This window comes from Aspergillus aculeatus (genome assembly GCF_001890905.1).
Source record: "Aspergillus aculeatus ATCC 16872 unplaced genomic scaffold ASPACscaffold_9, whole genome shotgun sequence".
In the NCBI taxonomy this organism is placed as follows: domain Eukaryota; kingdom Fungi; phylum Ascomycota; class Eurotiomycetes; order Eurotiales; family Aspergillaceae; genus Aspergillus; species Aspergillus aculeatus.
Window position 1 is genome coordinate 1,408,842 of NW_017962984.1, and position 18,986 is coordinate 1,427,827.

At 51.4% G+C, this 18,986-nt stretch overlaps 7 protein-coding genes across 7 annotated transcripts; 3 read left to right on the plus strand and 4 right to left on the minus strand.

The window, feature by feature from the left end:
• Window positions 1-247: 247 nt before the first annotated feature.
• Window positions 248-2,695, minus strand: ASPACDRAFT_120979 (PRKCSH domain-containing protein). The gene is made up of 3 exons (XM_020196393.1): window positions 2,318-2,695; window positions 666-2,242; window positions 248-606 (listed from the first exon to the last, which is right to left on the minus strand). Exons 1-2 carry the CDS (start codon window positions 2,432-2,434, stop codon window positions 728-730), a joined length of 1,632 nt encoding a protein of 543 aa, XP_020055840.1. The 5' UTR covers window positions 2,435-2,695; the 3' UTR covers window positions 248-606; window positions 666-727.
• A 349-nt stretch (window positions 2,696-3,044) lies between these two features.
• On the plus strand, window positions 3,045-4,565 carry ASPACDRAFT_120982 (pirin family protein). Its single transcript, XM_020196394.1, has one exon. The coding sequence runs from the start codon at window positions 3,500-3,502 to the stop codon at window positions 4,406-4,408; it is 909 nt and encodes a 302-aa protein (XP_020055841.1). The 5' UTR covers window positions 3,045-3,499; the 3' UTR covers window positions 4,409-4,565.
• On the minus strand, window positions 4,527-7,478 carry pmt4 (dolichyl-phosphate-mannose-protein mannosyltransferase). The gene is made up of 4 exons (XM_020205396.1): window positions 7,389-7,478; window positions 7,016-7,308; window positions 5,303-6,947; window positions 4,527-5,252 (listed from the first exon to the last, which is right to left on the minus strand). Exons 2-4 carry the CDS (start codon window positions 7,244-7,246, stop codon window positions 4,798-4,800), a joined length of 2,331 nt encoding a protein of 776 aa, XP_020055842.1. The 5' UTR covers window positions 7,247-7,308; window positions 7,389-7,478; the 3' UTR covers window positions 4,527-4,797.
• A 166-nt stretch (window positions 7,479-7,644) lies between these two features.
• ASPACDRAFT_120985 (uncharacterized protein) lies at window positions 7,645-9,284 on the minus strand. Its single transcript, XM_020196395.1, has one exon. The coding sequence runs from the start codon at window positions 9,009-9,011 to the stop codon at window positions 7,857-7,859; it is 1,155 nt and encodes a 384-aa protein (XP_020055843.1). The 5' UTR covers window positions 9,012-9,284; the 3' UTR covers window positions 7,645-7,856.
• Window positions 9,285-10,866: 1,582 nt separating this feature from the next.
• Window positions 10,867-13,328, plus strand: ASPACDRAFT_1902265 (putative MFS transporter). Its single transcript, XM_020198776.1, has 5 exons — window positions 10,867-11,881; window positions 11,941-12,150; window positions 12,263-12,627; window positions 12,700-12,796; window positions 12,853-13,328. The coding sequence occupies exons 1-5, from the start codon at window positions 11,099-11,101 to the stop codon at window positions 12,874-12,876; spliced, it is 1,479 nt and encodes a 492-aa protein (XP_020055844.1). The 5' UTR covers window positions 10,867-11,098; the 3' UTR covers window positions 12,877-13,328.
• Window positions 13,329-13,546: 218 nt separating this feature from the next.
• ASPACDRAFT_61273 (uncharacterized protein) lies at window positions 13,547-14,375 on the minus strand (the record flags this gene model as incomplete). The annotated part of the gene is made up of 4 exons (XM_020203648.1): window positions 13,547-13,936; window positions 13,994-14,070; window positions 14,124-14,160; window positions 14,211-14,375. The coding sequence occupies 4 exons, from the start codon at window positions 14,373-14,375 to the stop codon at window positions 13,547-13,549; spliced, it is 669 nt and encodes a 222-aa protein (XP_020055845.1).
• Window positions 14,376-17,519: 3,144 nt separating this feature from the next.
• Window positions 17,520-18,801, plus strand: ASPACDRAFT_29920 (putative short-chain dehydrogenase; the record flags this gene model as incomplete). The annotated part of the gene is made up of 4 exons (XM_020199679.1): window positions 17,520-18,080; window positions 18,191-18,377; window positions 18,490-18,606; window positions 18,659-18,801. 4 exons carry the CDS (start codon window positions 17,520-17,522, stop codon window positions 18,799-18,801), a joined length of 1,008 nt encoding a protein of 335 aa, XP_020055846.1.
• Window positions 18,802-18,986: the final 185 nt, after the last annotated feature.

The window sequence follows — 18,986 nt, forward strand, 5'->3', positions numbered from 1 at the left end:
GTGGTGGTGGTGGTGAACAGGTACGTAACTGGTCCGAGTGGAGGGATCCAGGCTAGCCTTGGCACTAAATTAGTTGTTGCGATACTCACGTAGTTACTCACTCCGTAAAATCACTTTTCCATCATGGAGGCCTGAGGCCCAAGGCCCCAAACAGGAACCGGTCACGTTTTCGCTCCCACGTTCGACAACCTTAAAAGACGTCAGGATTAAAGGTGAGGGATTCCAAAGGGGGGAAAAACAATAATAACCCCAAAAAAAAATCAAAAAATCAGTACATTGCGTATAACATGCACATCACCACTGACTATGCCCCTCCAAAGGAAAATAACCGTGCCATATCAGTGCTACAAGCCCAATGATGCCATCGTCGTCGACCCCTGACTGCCGCCCAGCCTGTTTGGGCATTCGTCTGGAAGAATTCTTTCCATGACGTCTCCACATTTTATCAACTTCCTTTACAATTGGGCTCCTTTCAGGCTTGCCTCGGCTTAAGCTAATTGTAACACCTTCGTTACATCGCATCGGGAGTTTCGTTGCCATGCAGATAAATTTATCCTTCATTCGGTGCTGTCAACTATGCAAGAGGCTATGGATATAGGGCTAGAACTGTACAACCAGCATTAGTTAACACGTAGGTGCTGCTGGGAGGCGAAAACATAACGAACAAGTAAACAATGATCAGAAAAGGTCTGTTGATCAGACTGGAACCACAAAATGTGATGGACAATCACAACTCGTCTTTGAAAACCTCTTCGCTCCCCGTTTCGGAGGCATCGGACTCCGACGGTGGTCGTTTCTCTGGCTCGTCCGACTCTTCGGAAGGTTCTCCTGCAGCACCCTCTGCGGTTGCTGCCTTCGAGTCTGCACCCTCATTGCCTGGCTTGTCTAGCTTATACTGATCATCGCTGGGGCCAAACGAGGTCACGTGTACCGAGGGCCCTTGATCATCTTCCACCTGCGCCTGCTCGGGCTCCTCCAGAAGGACATTTAAGTGGCGCTCGCCGTTGACTGTGATCAACTCTAGCTTCCAATCCTTGCCTTCCGCCATCTCGTCCACGCCTTTTTTCAGATCCTCCAACTTGTCCGGGTCAATGTCGTACTTCAGCAGCTCCTCGCGAGTCCTTTGGTACACTTGTCCATTCTCACGCTTGGCCACGACATCCACCTTTTCTTCGCCCGCCGACGCAACTCGCCCTTTCTCGATCTTCTTGCCTTCCGAACCGACCAACCTCTGCGCCCCAACTTCGATGTCACCCACAATTGGGTAGGGCTCCTGCGTTAGGCCGGCATCCTCGGCGTGCTCCTGGGCGATGAGGGCCTCCCGTAACGCTTTCCAGTCGGATACCTGATCCGGCGTGAGGATCTGCCGACACTCAATCTCGTGAACCTCATCCTGTTGGGGTGGAAGGAACACGGCATCGTTGCACAGCCGGGGCGTGTAGATGATCATCAAGTACGAGCAGGTAGCTGTTTCCTTGATCCAGCCGATACGGTCTGTCGACTGGGGATGACAGTGAAACTGGACCTCAATCTTGCGACGTCGTCCCGTCAGATCACATCGCGTGCCATCATCCAGGCGCTGGACGAGGTAGCGGGATCCGCCTTTAGTTTGGAGTTCCGCAACATCAGTGGTACTAGCGGTCGCCTTCTTGTGCGTGGATTCTCCCTCATGTGCGAAGTCATCCTCTTCCTCGGCACCTTCCCCACCACCCAGTGGGAATCGGCCCAAAACAAACGACTGCGTCGTGGGATCCTCCATGGGTGGGTAATTGGGCACCCCGCTGCCCGACGGGAGAGCGTGAAATTGCTTGACCTTCTCCTTGTAGCAGAACGAGTAGGACCACCACCCGGAGATATAGTACATGCACTTTCCTTCCATCTCGCGCAGTAGCTCCAGACCACGGTCCGTGGCCCGCGCCAGCTCCTTCTGCTCGTCAGCTTCGGCTGTGTCGTTCCCCGTCCCATTGACCCGCTCGTCAAGCTGCACCTGCGGTATTTGGCAAAGGTATCGCTGGTCCCCGAGAATCATCTCTTCTAGGGTATGATCTCCAGTGTCGAGGCTATCGGGAGATTCATCTTGTTGGTCCAGGTCATGGTTGTTCAATCCAAGATAGACCTGCGAGCGTTTCTGCCTTGGGATTCCTTCTTGTGAGTTCTCGAAGGAGGAAAGACTGCTGTGGCCTTCAAGAAGCTCCCGAGCCTGGGGTTCTAGGATGTATTCGTCGGGGAAAAGGACTTGGAACTATAATGTGAATGTGGACAATTAGTAGGCAGGTTCGGGAGTTCGGGGCCGAGGAAGGAGCGTCAGGAAGCGGACCTGAGGGAAGGCTAGGAGGTCATCGTGGACACTGAACGACTTTTTGCTAGCCCCTACAGTTGAGCTGGCACCTGCCAGAACCAGTAGGGAAGTGAGAATGCGACTCTGGCGGGCCATCTTGGGCTTGATGGAGCTCTATAGAAATGACTTTTGGTAGGTTGGCCCGAGTCTCGGAGCGTCGCATGCGACGATCTGGCCTTATCGGGGATGATAAAGATTGAGGCTTCGGATTGCGGCGATGGGGTGAAAAGCAACAAGCAAGTAAATCAATCACATAGCACAGTTCATCAGCGTTGCATATTAGCAGGAAGCCGACACTGATGATCGTAGCGCTGCTATCAGCATTGTAGCATCATCGCTTGTGCCAGTTGGAAGATGGAGCCCCGAGGGCGGGCGACGGAGTGACTTATCTTATCAGCACGTGTCTACTCATAGAGTACAGCATTCGGTACGGCTACAGTAACAGATGAGATTATAGCTACCTACCAATATTGTGTATGTCTTATGTATAGAGACACAGATTAGGATGAAAAATGTGAATGCCCTTTCTCGTTTGAATCGGAATTGTCTTTCTATTCCGACTCTTCACAATTACCCCTCAATTCCTTACCGACCCATCACTCATCACAGGGTAAGCCAACCCCTGAGTAAAGCCTGAGTCATCCGCCAAGCGCCGAGATCCGTTGCTGACGGCAATCTTTGTAATTCGGGGCAAGTCCATGGTTTGCTGCTTGTCAATGCTTTGAGATCCCATCTCCAGCCAATCCTCGTATCGGTGGATCAGTCCAGCGACTCCAGCCAATTTCCTTCTCCTATTATTCTTTACCCCGTGCTCAGGACCGCATGGGGCGTTGCTTACTCGACCGATTATAAGAATTGACTAACAGAATATTTATTAGGTCAAACAGCTTTTTTGCTTCCAGGAAGATTCTATACTGTTCGCAACTGTACCGACCAACCTCGTATATAAAGCCCATTGCATTACCCCCCCACATGAAACTCTTACTTTCTTTTTGCATCGGCATCATTGCTATACTATACACTGCTACTTACCACTACCACTGCAATTTTCGGGACTTGATACCTTCTACTATATTGACTGGCCACTCCTCCGCCAACTTAACCACCACCACCAACACCGCCACCAATACCCATACTTTGATAATCCCACCCACCTCCAAAATGACCCTTCCCCGCAGCATCCGCCAAGTCTTCCTAGCGGTCGAGCAAGCCGAGGGCGCGGGCGCGCGCGTGCGGCGCTCGATCGGCACGGCGAAGCTGCGGCACCTGAGCCCGTTCCTGATGCTGGACCACTTCACGATCGGGAAAGGGGCGGGGTTCCCGGACCACCCGCACCGGGGCCAGGAGACGATCACCTACCTGCTGTCGGGCGGGGTGGACCACGAGGACTTCGCGGGGAACCGGGGCACGATCGGACCTGGCGACCTGCAGTTCATGACGGCGGGCAAGGGCATCATGCACGCGGAGATGCCGCACGAGAACCCGGACGGCTCGCCCAACGTCGGCATGCAGCTGTGGGTCGACCTCCCCAAGGACCTCAAGTACTGCGAGCCGCGCTACCGCGACCTGCGCAGCGCCGAGATCCCCCTCGCCACCACGGACGCCGGGCGCGTCACCGTGAAAGTCATCTCCGGTCAGTCGCATGGCGTCGACTCCGTGCGTGACCTCGCCTACACCCCCGTCTGGTTGCTGGATATCGCCATCCAGCCCGGCGGCCGCGTGCGCCAGGCGCTGCCGCTCGGCTGGAACGCCTTCGCCTACACGCTCAAGGGCGCCACCGTCTTCGGCTCCGGCGATCAGACCCGCAACGTCAAGGAGTTTCACAATGTCGTGTTCGAGCAGCAGGGCGAGTTCGTCGAGGCCTCCGTGCCGGATAATGCCGACGAAGAGGGCCGGTTCTTGCTCGTCGCCGGCCAGCCCCTCGATCAGAAGGTCGTCCAGTACGGTCCCTTCGTCGTCACGAGTGAGGAGGAGGTTTACCAGGCCATGATGGATTTCCGGACCGCGTCGAACGGGTTCGAGAAGTCGCGCGGCTGGGAGAGTGAGATTGGGAAGAGAATGGCTTTTTAGAGAACTGGTTTCCATTTGATGTATTGTACTTGATAGCAACTTGGCGTTGGGGGCGTTTCGGTAGCATTAGGGTTTGATCTAATTGAGCTTCTCTCTACGGATCTGTGCTTTTGGTTTCATGGCAATGTAGTATCACAACGTAATATTTCAGGTATAGATTTTGATACAGAGGAGTGACTGAGATAGATCCAGAATATAGATGGGAAAAGGCGGTTTGCAGGACACGGACACAAGGGATATTGTGTCAGCTCGTCGTTATGAATCCTGGCCATTCTAAACTACTTCGTACACCTCCATACATCTCATCACGCATGACTGCTTACTCTGAGCATGCAGTCTCCATTCTGTTGCTCTGTGCCGTGCCAACTGCAGGCACGTCATCAACTATTCTATTTGGCAAAGTGCAAGTCATATGCCAGCCACTTGCGAGCCAAGATACCCGGCACATCCAGACCAGGGGTACCGTAAGTCAGTGGGGCGTAGAACACGAAGCCGTAGATGGTGGCGGCCAAAATCACCAGAGTGGCAACCCAGCCCGCAATCAGAGACTTCTGTCCGAGACGCTCCGAAGCCGTCACAAAGTGGGTGATCCGAGCGGTTGCCTTAGACTTGCCGGTTGAGTCATCCTCCAGAGGGACAGACTTCACAGCTGAGATGGGCTCCAAGTTGAAGATGAACTCAATCAGAGCACCGGCAACGAGGGCGGAGGCAAGGTGAGCAGGAAGATAGTGGTGCAAGAAACGCTGACGACCCATCAGCCAGAAAGGGAAATAATGGGCCGCCCAGCAGAGAAACAGGAAGCCAGTGCTGTTATACAAGCGCGAGCGCGCACCCACGCCCCAGACTGCGAATCGTTAGTACTCAGCATGTATATCATAAAGCAAGATGACTCACTCTCTTCCACGGCATCGACACCACGTCGAAGAGACAGTTGGTCAGCACCGATGACACCAGCGAAGACGGCCAAGAGACTGCTCGCAATCCACCAGCCGATCGGGTTACCCAAAAAGTAGATTTGCTCCCGAGTATCGTTCTTGGTCCAGAAACTGACACCACGGAGAAGGAAGGGCCACTGGAAAGGTTCGCTGGCGTAGGGATGGCTAGAAGTCAGAGCGTTGTTGTGATGGAACATGGCGCGCTGCAGCTCGAGATACTTGCGGAAGAAAGACAGATGCTTGACCTGGCGCTCTTCCTTCACGAGGCGTGGACTGCCCTCTTCCAGAGACTCAATGGAGTCGATGAACCAGAGGTTGCTGGTCTGAAGAATGTTCTTGTTGCCATTGATTTCGGCCTGCTTGAAAGCCCACTCCGGCAGAGGCGTCGTGTGCGTCCACATGGCCACCCGAGTGGGCACGTGAACCAGCTTGAAGTGACTCGAAAGAGTGCGAAACTCCTGCTGGGGCTTCGCATTCTCGATCTTAATCTCGAAGAGTGTGTCATTGTGGCGCTCGCCGTTGGCGAGTTCTTGGGAGACGGTAGTGAACTCCTGGTTGGTCGGATAGTAAGGCGACGCCACATCGTGGGTGAGCAACACTGTGTCTGTGCCCAAATGACGGAGCTGAACAACATCGCCATTCCGTACAGGATGTCCGGTGGTGTCAGTGACGTCGAAAGGAACCGTGGGAATGATCTGCCAGTGGTTGTTGGTGTCGTTGTAAGGGTAACCAGTAACCTGCTGGCCCTGGCTGGAAATACGTCCATCATCATAGCGAAGCGGGTATGTCTCCAGGTGGCTGTGCAAGAAAACCTTGGTATCCTTGTGTCTGATAGTGAGGCTGTCATAGTATTGAATGCCGATGGAGTCCGCAGTCAGGGCATTGTCGCTGAGAGTCTCCTGAAATTCAGGGGTCATGAAGTCGTCACCAGGACCGGAGCGGTTCAAAATGGTGAAGTGAACCTGGAACCAGAACAGATAGAAAAAGAACGGAACGACGACTAGTGCGAAAGCGCGAGCAGCGAAGTGCTGGCTCCAGCGGAACATGCTGAGAGAGCCGCCAGGTCGGCGGATGTCCAACAAATTCCACAGGTCGACCAAGACCGCAGATCCGATGGTGACGAAAGTAAAGACACCAACGTACTTGGTGGAGATCACGCAGCTTAGAGACACACCGGTCAAGAGAAGCCATTTCCACCACTTGCGGCCGAACGGCTGATGACGCAGCTTGTAGAAGCGGACATAGCACAAGACACTCAAGGCCATGGCCAAAACCAAACTGGCATCCAGGAGAATCAGGCGATCCTCTCCAATGTGTGCATTGTCAAACAAGACAAGACCTGCCGACAAGACACAGGCTGGCAGTGAATAACCGGACTCCCACATGATGAGAAACACCACGGGCACGGTCAGAGCACCAAGGGTAGCCGGCATAGCACGAAGGGCAACATAGGGGACATTGTGGTCGATGTAAGAATCGCCGATGTTGTCGAACAAAAAGTGGCCATCATAGCCAATCAGCCATCCCACAAAAGCAAAAAGAAGCTTGCCGAAGGGGGGGTGAACGTCGAAGAAGTACGTGCGCTGGAGGTAATACGAAGCGAACTGAATAACGACAGGTGTTCGGTTAGAAGGCCCACAAACTCAATTCCCTGCAAAACATCTCGACTTACCTTTCCAAAATGCACTTCATCGAAGACAACTTCGTTGGGATACGAGATCTTGTAAAATCGGGTGATGAATGCCAGGACAGTCAGAACGGCAATGGCCAGCCAATAGCTCCATTCTGACTGGGGACGAGGCGCTTTGGTAGAAGAAAAAGGAGTCGAGAAATTGTCCGCAGGCACGGGGGTACTCTCCTTCTTGCCACCTCTCTTGCGAAGAGAGGGCGAAGGGGAAGACATAATTAAAGGAAGATGAGGTAGCTAGTAGGAAAGAAACGAATGAATGAGAGACGGCTCTATATACTGGATTAGAGGAGACCAAAACGACAGATCAGCACGTTGAACAAGCAGAAGGGCAAGTCATCCCAGTGGACGTACTTACAAGGGAGAAAGAGAAAGATCAAGAAGAGAGCATGTTCAAATTGGCTCACAATCTCGTAATATACCAAGTCGCTTCAGCCGCAGTAGTAGAAGGGAGGGGGGCGGTTAAGTCGACTGATGGGGGCGGATTGCGTGTCTTTCCCAATGACCGCGCGGAACGGAAGAACCTGAAGCACAGATCCGAAACACTCCCTACACGTAAGCCTTATGGCGTCAGGGTGAGATCGACCGTAGATATTTAAGGTTATTTTCATTTTCTAATTTATTATAAACCATTTACGAGAATAGCGAAATAAATGCAATACAGCAATATAACCAACAAAGCACATTTACCCCGGGGATATCCAATGCGTATGCGAACAAAAATTGCGCCCTTCATGCTTAAGCATGACCAAATGCGGCAAGTATGTATGTATGTACAATTTCAGGTCCAGATGAACAAAAAGAAGAAAATGATGGGCGGAGTAGATCATGCATCATCGTCTGATACATCGAGTAGCTCCAATTCAGTCTTGACAAGAGTTTGGAAGTCGCTGCGAGAGAGACCAGTTGCCTTTGCCAGTCGGAATAAACTCTTTATGTTGGAGCCAATATGCTGCTTTACCCCGACTTCATAGGCAGACTGGTTCTCCGCTTCCTGCTCTAGCTTGGCCACTGGACCGGAGCTGCCAGATGAAATGGATGAAGGGCGAGGATGATTCAACGACATGGCGTAGTCGCCGTTCGTCACCCCACCCGCTGGGTGTTCGGTCGCGTTCGCAGAGGAGTCGGGATTTGAGCCACTGACTTGCCGTTGCAAGAGACGAGCCAGCATGTCGCCATTGAGCGAAGATGGGCCGATTTCGGGTTGCTCTTCCTCGGGATCATGGTTATCCATGGCTGGCTGCACGTCGTCATACTGTGAATAATAGTCTGCGTCAGACTGTTGCAAGGATGAAACAGCATTAGGAGCCGGTGTCTTCACCGCGGGAGTCCGTCCGGGAGTCGCATCATATTGGGCCCAATAGTCATCGTCATCATCTTCCTCTTGTGTATCCTTGCCATTGCTCTGTGTTGCCGCTGTGGTTGCTTGACCAATATTTCCCGTTGCTGCTCCTTTATTTGCCGTCACCTGTTCCCTCTGATGGGCGTTTGCCTCCCCAATCGAGATCGACCAGACTCCGTCCTCCCCAACACTGCTCTCCTGTGGCAAGACTTCCGCTACCCGCCATGCAGGCCCTCCGCCTTCTTCATCGTCAGGACACCAGACGTATATGACTTTCAAGCTATACTCAGGTAGCTGAATTTGCGACTGTAGAGTCTCCTCGTCCAGTCTCTTGTACCGCACGGGAATGTCGTCTGGGAGGTCAATCTCTCCGGAAACGGGGTGGGGCTCGAAGCTAGCACCATCCACCAAAGATTGCAGACGCTCAGCCGATGCAGAATCCCAGCAGAGCAACCGAAGCCATGAGTCAGTGGGTGAGGCGGAGACGGTAGTGAAGATCTTCACACGCTGGCGAATAATCGGAGACAGGAGTGGTAGCAGCGCAGGAGGGGGTTGCGACGAGACAAAAGCCGTGGGTAGACAGGCCAGCAATGGCGGAAGGAGCATGCGAGGTTCAAGAGAAGGGATTAGCTCGACCATGATGATCGGTTTGGGGGGGTCTAGAGGGAAGATGGCGAAATGAGTGATATGTAGTTAAAGACTGAGCTTGCGAGCTGCGGCGGTGTACTGCGTAAAATCGCAATTGGGTTGGAGAGCGCGGGGGCGGGAAAGAGATGATGTCTGTACCTAAACGATAAGGGGTGTTAAAGGAAGAGAGGAAGGGAAGAGGAAGAAGAAGAGGAGGTTATGGAAGAAGAGCCATGATTATGAGGGCGAAGAGAACAGAAGAAGTGGAGGAGGGTGGGTGGGTGGGGGGCGCCAAATGACGGTCGATCAGACTGAACGAAGTCGCGAACAGATAGATACGATCCCAGAGTCAGAAGGATAGGAATCGAAAGGTACAGTACGTACGAAGGGAGTACAGTTAGTACAGTAGTTTTCAACTAACCCACTTAACTCCCTTTCGTCCGGTGCGGTAACGTGGGTCCCCGCCGCAATCAGCGCGGGGAAAGCAGCAGTAGATGGAGCTCCGGCGAGCCATTGAGGAGCGGAGAAATGGAAACATTGAGATCCAGAGTCGGTTCTCGGAGTTAGGTTTGACGGCTAATTACTCCGTCAATTCATCATCTCATAATGCCGTGCGATAAGAGTGGGTGGGGGTTCAGTAGGTGGTAAGCAACTCCCAATTACTCAGTAGATGAAAGACAATACATTCATTCCCTGATGTTGAGAGCGAGCTAGACTGACGCTCCTTCAAGTAGTTATTCATGGGTATTTGATCATGTGCCAGATTTCTTACTTTAGATAAGCTTTTTCATCATTGTTGCTTTAGGAAGGCCCCCCCCCTGGTCCGAATCTTCAATAGTTACATACCTGCTTCAATGTGTGTGTGTGTGTGTGTGTGTGTGTGTGTGTGTGTGTGTGTGTGTGTGTGTTGTGTGTGTGTGTGTGTAAGAGTGCTTGAGTGTAGAGAAAGGCCCTCCGGCAGCTATAGGAAAAGATGTATGGAAAGGCCGTTGAGCAGGTGCTTAAACAGGCCTGAGACTCCTTATAACGGTGCTTAGGAAGGTGTCAGTACGTTACATCACGGTCCCTGCCGCTGAGTTCCCTTCGACAACGCCTTTGGGTCATCAGGAGTCACCCGCTAGGCAGGCCCTCGTCCATCTCCTTCGGAGTCCTTCCGAAGGACTTGATTCTAGTCTGTGGTAGACTCCAGGGAGGGGCACGCGATTTCGGAACGGCTGCTTTTACTACTAGAACTTTTACACCCTAACTGGATATAAAACTCTGAGACAAAAAAAAGGTCGTAAGGTATGGACTAAGTATAAGTTTCTTTACAGTAATATACTATGAACTAGATTAATCTTCAGAAGAATTAAGTATATAGACATTTTGTTAAGCACCTGTAACCTACAACCAAGTATATAAATAAATCTATCAACAAGACTTTTTTACCAGGCATCTTTCGGAGGAAATACTGTACATACAGTACACAAGTGAAGTAAGGCTCTCTAAAGCACTTCTTCACGCCATCAAAATAGTTAAAATATGTTACTTGTAAATACCTTTCTTAGGGACTCTATAGTGTAAAAAAAATAGCAATTCAATCAATAAGCTTTCCAGAGAAATCAGCAGCCGTTCCGGAAATACATACATAACATTCTATGAGTAGAAGTGCGTGGCGATCCGGAAGTGCGTGGCCCTCTCTATTCCGCCATCCAGTTTCAAAGCCTCAGCAAATCAATCGACAGCATAAGCCTAGGTGATTTTTCCTCTGCACAGGACGATCGCACGAGAAGCGCAGCTGGATCAGTGTGATTCCCGGGGTCTCGCCCTGAATTCATGAGTAAGCCAAGCAGGGATCTCATGAGCTAAGGATTGGGACCTGGGCGGGCAATGATTGATTGCTAATATATGCAAGAATTAGGAATTGGACGAGCTATCGAAAATCTTCAGCAATAGATAAGCGGGTTCATTGCCACCGGATTCCATTAGTTTCTTCCAGTGCCTCCCCGCTTTTAGAATAATGTCGCCGCACTCAATCGTCCGTCATCCATTGCAATTGCTCTCGGAATTCAGCTTACCCCTTCTTATCGCTGCGTATACGACCAGGCACCAATTGGATTATGGCCTCGAAAAGCGCCGATGGCGCCGTGATCGAAAGGCACGCTGACCCGGTGTCACCGCTCGATGAGAAGCCGACCCCGCAAAACGCATTCTACCTTACCGAGCAGGACCCTGAAGAGTTGAAACTGTTAGAGAAGCGAGTACGATGGAAGACAGACTTGCGTCTGTGTAGCATTGCCGGCATTCTGTGCAGTCTCAACTTACTCGACTCGGGCATTCTCTCGTCGGCATCGGTGACTAGTATGCCCAGCGATTTGGATCTGCATGGAAACCGCTACTCGGTCTCGATTTTCATATTCACGGTTGCGAGTATTGTCTGCCAATTGCCGTCCACTCTCGCAGTTCGTTGGGTTGGTCCCAGAGTCTGGTTCGCCGCGATTACCTTCATCTTCGGCCTGATCACGTTATGTACCGCCTTTATTCATACTTGGCGACAGATGATTGCGCTGCGAGTGTTGCTAGGAATGGCCATGTCGGGGATCTATCCAGGCTTGACTTATCTCATCAGCACTTGGTACCCACGCCGAGAACAGCAGGTCCGGTTCGCAGTTCTCCAGTCGGGTGAGGTGATCGGGCTCGCGACAGGGTATATCGTGAACTATGGTCTGAACCTGCTGGATGGGAAATCAGGCATGCAGGGCTGGCGCTGGATGTACCTTGTTCAGGGCTTGATCACTTGCGTCATTGGGATGCTCACATACTGGTGGATGGTCGATTTCCCGGAGAACGCTCACCGGAGCTTTCACTTCTTGAGCGAAGCAGAGGCACGTGTGGCTGCACAGGTAAGAAGCAACAGCAACAACAGCAGCAGGTACAGCAATAACTGATAGAGGAGCAACAGCGGATTCGAGCTGACCGTGATGACATAATGCCTGATGCTTTCTCGTGGAGCAAGGCTTTGGCCCCTTTCGCCGATTTGAAGCTGTATGGCTTTGCCTGCATGTACCTCTTATTGAATCTTGTTTCAACGGCGCTGAACTACTTTCTGCCTATCATTCTCGAATCAGGTATGGGCTTTTCGAGCAATGATTCTATTCTTCTCTCAACACCGGTACGTTAGTTTGTTCCTTTATTTCGGAGTTGGTCAGATAGGGGTTTCCCACGGATCGTGCTTCCGAAAATGTAGTTCACGTCGTCCTAACCTTAATCCTATACCTTGGTAGCCCTACTATTGGTCCGTATTTCCGGTCCTTTTCACGTCGTTCGTGGGCGATTCTTATCGCATCCGGGGCCCGCTCATCACCTTCAACGCCCTCTGCCTGATAGCGGGATTTCTTATGTTTGGTCTACCGTCCTCGACGCAAGTCACTGTGCGGTATATCGGGACTTTCCTCGCTACCGGGGCATATGTCTCCAACTGGGCGGCTCTGAACGCATTCATGGCCAACAACGTCGTGGGTCAGTGGAATCGCGCCTCCACAGCAGCCGCTGTATCGGCGTGTAATGGTCTGGGTGGTGTGGCGGGCAGTTATATAGTGCGACAGCAGGAAGCACCACGCTATCAAACCGCCGTTTGGGTATCTATTGGGTATGTCGGGCTCAATCAAATCCTTTGGCTGGGGCCGAAAACACTGACAACATCTCTTCCCTGTGCCATCAGCTCTCATGTCCTCATGATTGTTCTAGTGGGCGTTTTCACGCTATCATTCTACTTGCTGAATGGACAGCAGAAGAAAGGAAAGGTTCTTCAGAATATGGTACGTCTGCCTGGTGCGACTGATGCCAAAACTCACTAACGTTGTCAACGTTTCAGCGTGGATTCCGGTATACATATTAGCATATAGATCTCGGACCAATCGAAGTAGAGCATAGGCTTCACACTGAGCTGGCCCAAAAGGCCCTTGGAGATCTGGTACTCCGTATTCACTCATATGATGGTCCTGCCCGAGTCTCAGCGGCTGCCTCTTTAAGGGGTGTATATCAAACCTCACTCGGAATGGACCATAATGCAGATCTATCCGAAGGTCGAGTTGAAACCCCAGGAGATAGCCTGGGTTGACATTCCAGGGTGGACAGGCTCTGGCCGTGGCGGCGAGCGCTACCCCCTTTACGGGAAGATTCGTCCTCGCATTCAACCATGACACGTCTGCTCGTATCACTCTCAGAAGCACGAGTTCCGACTGACTTTTTGCTAAAGAATTTCCGGGGTAGGAATCGGATTATCAAAGGCCAAGTGGGGGGCAAGCAGGCGGCTATGATGATGAGGGCTCCTTCAAGAATAGTCCAGATTCCAAGATCGGTCGATGTCCCTATACGAATGCAGTAGAGTCAGTATGTAAGGTTCAATCAAGCCTCTGTGGAAGACATACATGTAGGATCAACCGTCGCTCTTTCTTCGAAGAAGTTTGTCATGCGCAGAATGCTGGCTACCGTTCCCCTGTTGCACGGTCAATCAACGATGCATACATATGGCATACCTATGATATGCGCTGACTCGGGAAATAGGCTTACAATCCTCCCAGGAGAAAAACTCCCGTCAATGCCAGCTTGTGACCACGGGTAGTATGGAGTCTCCAAACATATGGCAGTGGTAATATCAATAAGAGGACATCCGTCAAAATGTTCGGCGGCGAAACGTATCGGTAGAAGGCTTGTTGATTGAAACATGAGCCGCCTTCGACACCTGTAGTCTTGTTCCATGTGTAATCGATTGGCCAGCATTGAAATATAGCTGCAAGCAAGACCCCGATACCGTGTCCGAGTACGAGCGCTCCAATGATATACGCGGCCACTTTGAAGTTTCGCGTGCTAAAGATGCGAATGTAAAATATCAGAATGGAAATCTTGGCTGGAGTTATGACAAAAGGGAAATCTATAATCTCATTGGCGTATAGACCCTGTGCGTCAATTGATCAGTCATCAGTATCTTAGCCCCGAGACCTTCTTGTTAGTACCTTTTCGAGAGCAACCAACTTCTCTGGAGTCTCCTCCACAAAGCTCATATGATATCCTACCCCCGCTACTTTGACCACTATAGCAAGGGTCAGTTGTTGCTTATGGGTGATAACTGAGGTCGTCACATACAAACCACGTACAGAGCCGACTGTCCCAGGCTAGCAATCTGAAGGCTTATCAGCAATTGAGACACGGACTGCTGGCTAGCTGCCTTACCAAGGCGATAACAATCAGAAAATCATCAAGCGCGTAGGCGAGTCTCTGGCTGTATCGAGTATAGAAGCGAGCAATCACTGCAATGATCTGCAGTATTGCCATAGCAATGGCTACGCCCAGCAGGGATCCACCATTGTAGGGAACATTAGGCGACCGCTGAGACATTCTTCCACTGCTATGTCGCCTTTTCACCACCTGGCCTACATCGATGAGGACAACCGATGTGTATATGGCGTCAGTTCCAGATGAAAAGAGAGGAGCAGCCCGGCAGCAGACTTTGCGGCGTATGTCTTAAGCCATTGAACAGCAACAAAACGGCATCCATTGTTGACTATCAGGTAGAAAGAGTGGTGATAGCCATAATTTCTTCAAGAAGTTGCGAGAACCATTACATAATTTCGAGATCAGCCCGGCGGACTGTCGAACCATGGGTAGACTTCATCAAGCGTATGGTTTGCCGCCCAATTCCTGTCAACCGTCAAGGAAAACTACTTCGGTAGTCAAGGCCGAATGCAGCACCTAAGTTCTGATTGCTGAGCTACTTAAATGGACTGATTATTCTTCCTCCGAGTTTGTCATGTCACAGTCGTCCCGGCACTCGGGGCGGCTTCGCCTAATAAACTTGGAATAGACACCGGATGTGTCTTCGACCTTCAAGAGCTGCGAAGATTGCGATGTAAATACGGTTCCCGAGCCAGTTGCAGTGGTCGGGATGACTTACCTGTCTTGGAGGTTCTCAGCCTGCCGACTCTTACTCCTTCTGGCACTTTTCTTCCAACAACACCGGCAACTTCCAGTGGTGTCGAGTCTTGGCCAGTCGCTGCGAGTCACAGAATCGACCTAGTATATCTGTCACCATGCAACTTACTGAGCTCTCCGGTTACTTCTGCTGTTGTTGGCTATCCATCCTTATTAAGTTTCCATGGGATTCCGCAGTTACTGGTGATCAGGCTCAATGGCATTGATTTTCTCGACGACAAGTGGTCGCTGCTTACATTACACAGGGTAGCGTTGAAACATCATGGAAGCAATTACGGAATGGCTGGTTCCAGGCTTCGATAATTCTAATCCGAGGCTGATTCACGTCATATGACGATTACTTCGAGTATGCTTTGCGAAAAAAAAAATCCTCTCTGCCTATTGTCATATTGAAGGGATCCTATTATAGCTTCTAGAGCTGAAGCAAGAACTCTCAAGCACCTTAATAATGCTGCAAATCTCTTTAAATGCATACTGGGCGCTTACGGACCGGCCAAATTGTTCTACTAAACCTCAATCCGCCAGTGACTTAGCCTTTGCCTTCCTTCGGTAATGTCTCCGAGTCCATACTCTCAGCCCTCTGATGCTCGAGGCCCGCAGATTAGGGCCTTCACTATCACCTTGATCAATGTCCCATCAGTTGCTGTTGTCCTTAGGTTCTGGTCGAGAGCCTTGTTGCCGAAACCTCCTCGGTCCAACACCCGCTCTGGGTTCTGGTGGGATGATTGGACCGCTCTCGCCGCTGCGGTTAGCCGCGGGTCCCCTCTCAGCATTGGCATGGACCAATCATGCTCTGGAAGTTGTTGAGCATTGCTGTTTGCGGCATCAGTCTGAGAATGATCCGGCTTGTACTAGGGAGACAGGTTAAAACAGTGTCTCCAGACCTTGTCTCTTTTCTGAAGCTGTTATGGGTGGTATACTTTTTAGTACTTTGGGCGACCTCAATAGCACGAGCGTCCGCTCTGCTCTACTACGGAAGGGATCTCAGCCAAGGTCCCTCTCGCTTCCGATATGCGCTCTGGATAGTGCATGGATTGGATATCGCATGGCATGGTCGATCAGTACTATCCTCGTCATCTTTCTCACATGTTCTCCGATCACGAAAAACTGGATGCCAGATCTGCCGGGCACCTGCATAGGTCCAAGGAGCTTGTGGCTAGGCTTTGGAACGCCGGATCTCATTCTCGATATCCTCGTCCTACTCTTGCCCTTGCCCATGCTCTGGAAGCTGCACCCGAGGCTCATGCGGAGGCTTCTTCTAGCTGGAGTTTTCACTTGCGGATACCTTTAAGTAGAGCCCGGTGAGCTAGCTTGACACTCACTTACTTGTCAATGTGGTTGCGGTCTCCATAGGGCGTCTGATCACAATTGTTCAAGTCAGTCCGCACTTAGCGAAGAACCCGACGTGTAGGTCATTCCAACCTGTGGTATGAGAGACCCTGACTCACAATTACATAGATCACGCCGTCAATCCATCGATTTGGATCGAAATAGAAACTCCTATCTCCATCATCAACATTTGTCTTCCTGGCATCTATTTTTCGGTCTCCCATGCTTATGAAGGGAGCTTTCCCTCGTTGTTTTCGAGAGCCTCGACCTGTTGGTACTTCATCCTGGCGCTGTTCCTTTAGTTTCATGGCCGAGGGTTGAGAGCTATTCATGGTTTTTTACAGAGAATCTCCCAGGACTAATGATTGGATTGGGTTGGGTTGGGATCTCGGCTCGTATCCACACCGAGGGGATGCTTCGTCAGACTCGTATGTCGGCTCAGCCCAGTCCTGGAGGTGAGTTCAATTGACAGTTGTTCTGACTAGCTCTAGTGCTTGATATAAGCGTGGATATACCGGCGCATATTTGAGTGCAGGGTGGAAACGGATAAGCAAAACAATGATCATTGATCATTTGATATATCATCCATGATATCAGCCGGTCGATCCTCTCCGAGAACGGGCACCTTACCATTTCGGGCCAAGCGCACGTGCCCTGGGCCCACTTCGGGATGTCATCAAATGTTGATTAGCGAATTCAGAAATGATAACTATATTAATGCAGTGTAGCATTAGACTTGTCGCTTTGGGGCAATAATACAGTTGAGTTATCAGTTCCTGGGCTTACGTGAGCCAATGGTAATTCGCTTTGAAAATGAGGAGGCGAGGGTATTCGTGAAGAGTGACGCAACTCTAGCGACCAAGGTGCATGAGGTGTACACCTTTCACATAGCCATCGCAACGGCGTATCATGATACTGTATACGTAGCTACAAGAAGATTACATGCAATATGCACCGAGAACAGACAGAGGTCAACCAAGCTTCTCAATGGTCAGATGCCAAGAGTTACACGATGGAAAGGATGATCTGAGAGCGCTGCTTAACGTACGATACTAGCAGGAAACCCCCCCGGACATAGGGAAATAATTTGTTAACGCCGTGATTACCCATTCCAACTCTCATCCATCCACATAAATGGCTTCATGTCTGGCAATCATGCACAGTCTGAGTTGCTCTTAAACCTTGCCACCTCACCCCCACCGCCAAACAACAAAAGCCAACATGCCAACGCCATACACCACCCAGACCACCACCGCCGACCTCCTAAGAGACTACGCCTCCCTCATCAAAGGCAAAATCATCCTCACAACGGGGGTCTCCCCCAACTCCCTCGGCGGCTTCTTCGTGCAGTCCCTCGCCCAAGCCCAACCTGCCTGCCTCATCCTTGCCGCCCGTAATCCCAATCAACTCGCCCAAACCGCCGCGGCGCTCCGAGCCAGCACCAGCACCAGCACCAGCCATCCAACCACGCAGATCCGCACCCTACAGATCGACCTATCCTCCCTCGACAGCGTCCGCGCCGCCGCCGCCGAGGTCAACGGATGGGACGACCTCCCCGCCATCGACGTCGTGGTCAACAACGCGGGCATCATGGGCGTGCCGGACTACCGCCTCTCCGCCGAGGGCTTCGAGGCCCACTGGGCGACCAACCACCTCGGCCCGTTTCTGTTCACCAACCTGATCATGCCGAAGATCGTGGCCGCGTCGAGCCCTCGCGTGGTCGTCGTGAGCAGCGACGGTCATCGGTTGAATCCTGTGCGGTTCGATGATTGGAATTTCGATGTAAGCCGTCCCTGCTGTTTCGACCCATCGGGAAGAGTTCCGCAAACAAAAGACCCCAGCTGTGAAACAGAGAGAACAAAAAGTCAAGCTGACACAATTGGGAGACGTAGGAAGGGAAAAGCTATGATCGCTGGCGTGCCTACGGGCAAAGCAAAACAGCCAACATGTTGTTTGCGCGCTCGCTGGCGCAGAAGCTGGGGTTGAAGTGTAACTTACAGGCGTTCAGTTTGCATCCCGGGGTCATCTTTACCAATCTGGACAGGGATGTGGATTGGAGTGTTGGGATGAAAGAGCTTCGTACGTTGCAGGATCATTTGTTCTCTCCCCCCTCTCTCTCTTTTTCATCGTTCGTGTCATTGAGGATGTGGGAAAAGATTTCATCTCGGCTAATGGGTTGCCTTGTGTATAGAAACTGTGGACCGGTCACTTGGTAATCGGGAAGGTTGGAAGGACGAATTCGACGCGAAGAATCTCGAGAGGGGCGCCGCGACTCATGTCTATGCCGCCTTTGATCCGAGTTTGAAGGGTAGGCAATCGATCTCTGTTCCGTGCTCACATGATTGCTAACGAAATGGCAGCTGTCAATGGGGCGTATCTGATTGATTGCCATGTGGCTGACCCCTTGGTGGATACGGTCAAGCCATGGGCCACCAGCAGCTTCGAGGCTGAGAGACTTTGGAAACTGAGCGAGAAGCTGGTGGGCCAAGAATTTCCTTATTGAGGAAGGACTATGAACGCATTCGACCTAAGACTGATCGCATTGAGAAGTGCAATCGCTACCTATTATACACTCTAGAAAGATGCTTCTCTTTTCGCCTGCCCTAAACATGCATAGATACATCAACAACAAGCTGCCCGCGGGGTATATGAGAAAGTGAATCAAGGCGCCGCTCGAAATTTGGTACA

What these genes read in the sequence shown, in the direction of transcription:
- pmt4 (XM_020205396.1), bottom strand. Translation starts at nt 7,246, where the DNA reads ATGTCTTCCCCTTCGCCCTCTCTTCGCAAGAGAGGTGGCAAGAAGGAG. An exon ending in ATGAAGTGCATTTTGGAAAG is followed by an intron (nt 6,948 to 7,015) that starts GTAAGTCGAGAT and finishes GTCGTTATTCAG; the next exon opens with TTCGCTTCGTATTACCTCCA. An exon ending in TGTCGATGCCGTGGAAGAGA is followed by an intron (nt 5,253 to 5,302) that starts GTGAGTCATCTT and finishes AACGATTCGCAG; the next exon opens with TCTGGGGCGTGGGTGCGCGC.
- ASPACDRAFT_120982 (XM_020196394.1), top strand. Translation starts at nt 3,500, where the DNA reads ATGACCCTTCCCCGCAGCATCCGCCAAGTCTTCCTAGCGGTCGAGCAA.
- ASPACDRAFT_1902265 (XM_020198776.1), top strand. Translation starts at nt 11,099, where the DNA reads ATGGCCTCGAAAAGCGCCGATGGCGCCGTGATCGAAAGGCACGCTGAC. An exon ending in CTATTCTTCTCTCAACACCG is followed by an intron (nt 12,151 to 12,262) that starts GTACGTTAGTTT and finishes ATACCTTGGTAG; the next exon opens with CCCTACTATTGGTCCGTATT. An exon ending in GCCGTTTGGGTATCTATTGG is followed by an intron (nt 12,628 to 12,699) that starts GTATGTCGGGCT and finishes CTGTGCCATCAG; the next exon opens with CTCTCATGTCCTCATGATTG.
- ASPACDRAFT_120985 (XM_020196395.1), bottom strand. Translation starts at nt 9,011, where the DNA reads ATGGTCGAGCTAATCCCTTCTCTTGAACCTCGCATGCTCCTTCCGCCA.
- ASPACDRAFT_120979 (XM_020196393.1), bottom strand. Translation starts at nt 2,434, where the DNA reads ATGGCCCGCCAGAGTCGCATTCTCACTTCCCTACTGGTTCTGGCAGGT. An exon ending in ACCTCCTAGCCTTCCCTCAG is followed by an intron (nt 2,243 to 2,317) that starts GTCCGCTTCCTG and finishes TTCACATTATAG; the next exon opens with TTCCAAGTCCTTTTCCCCGA.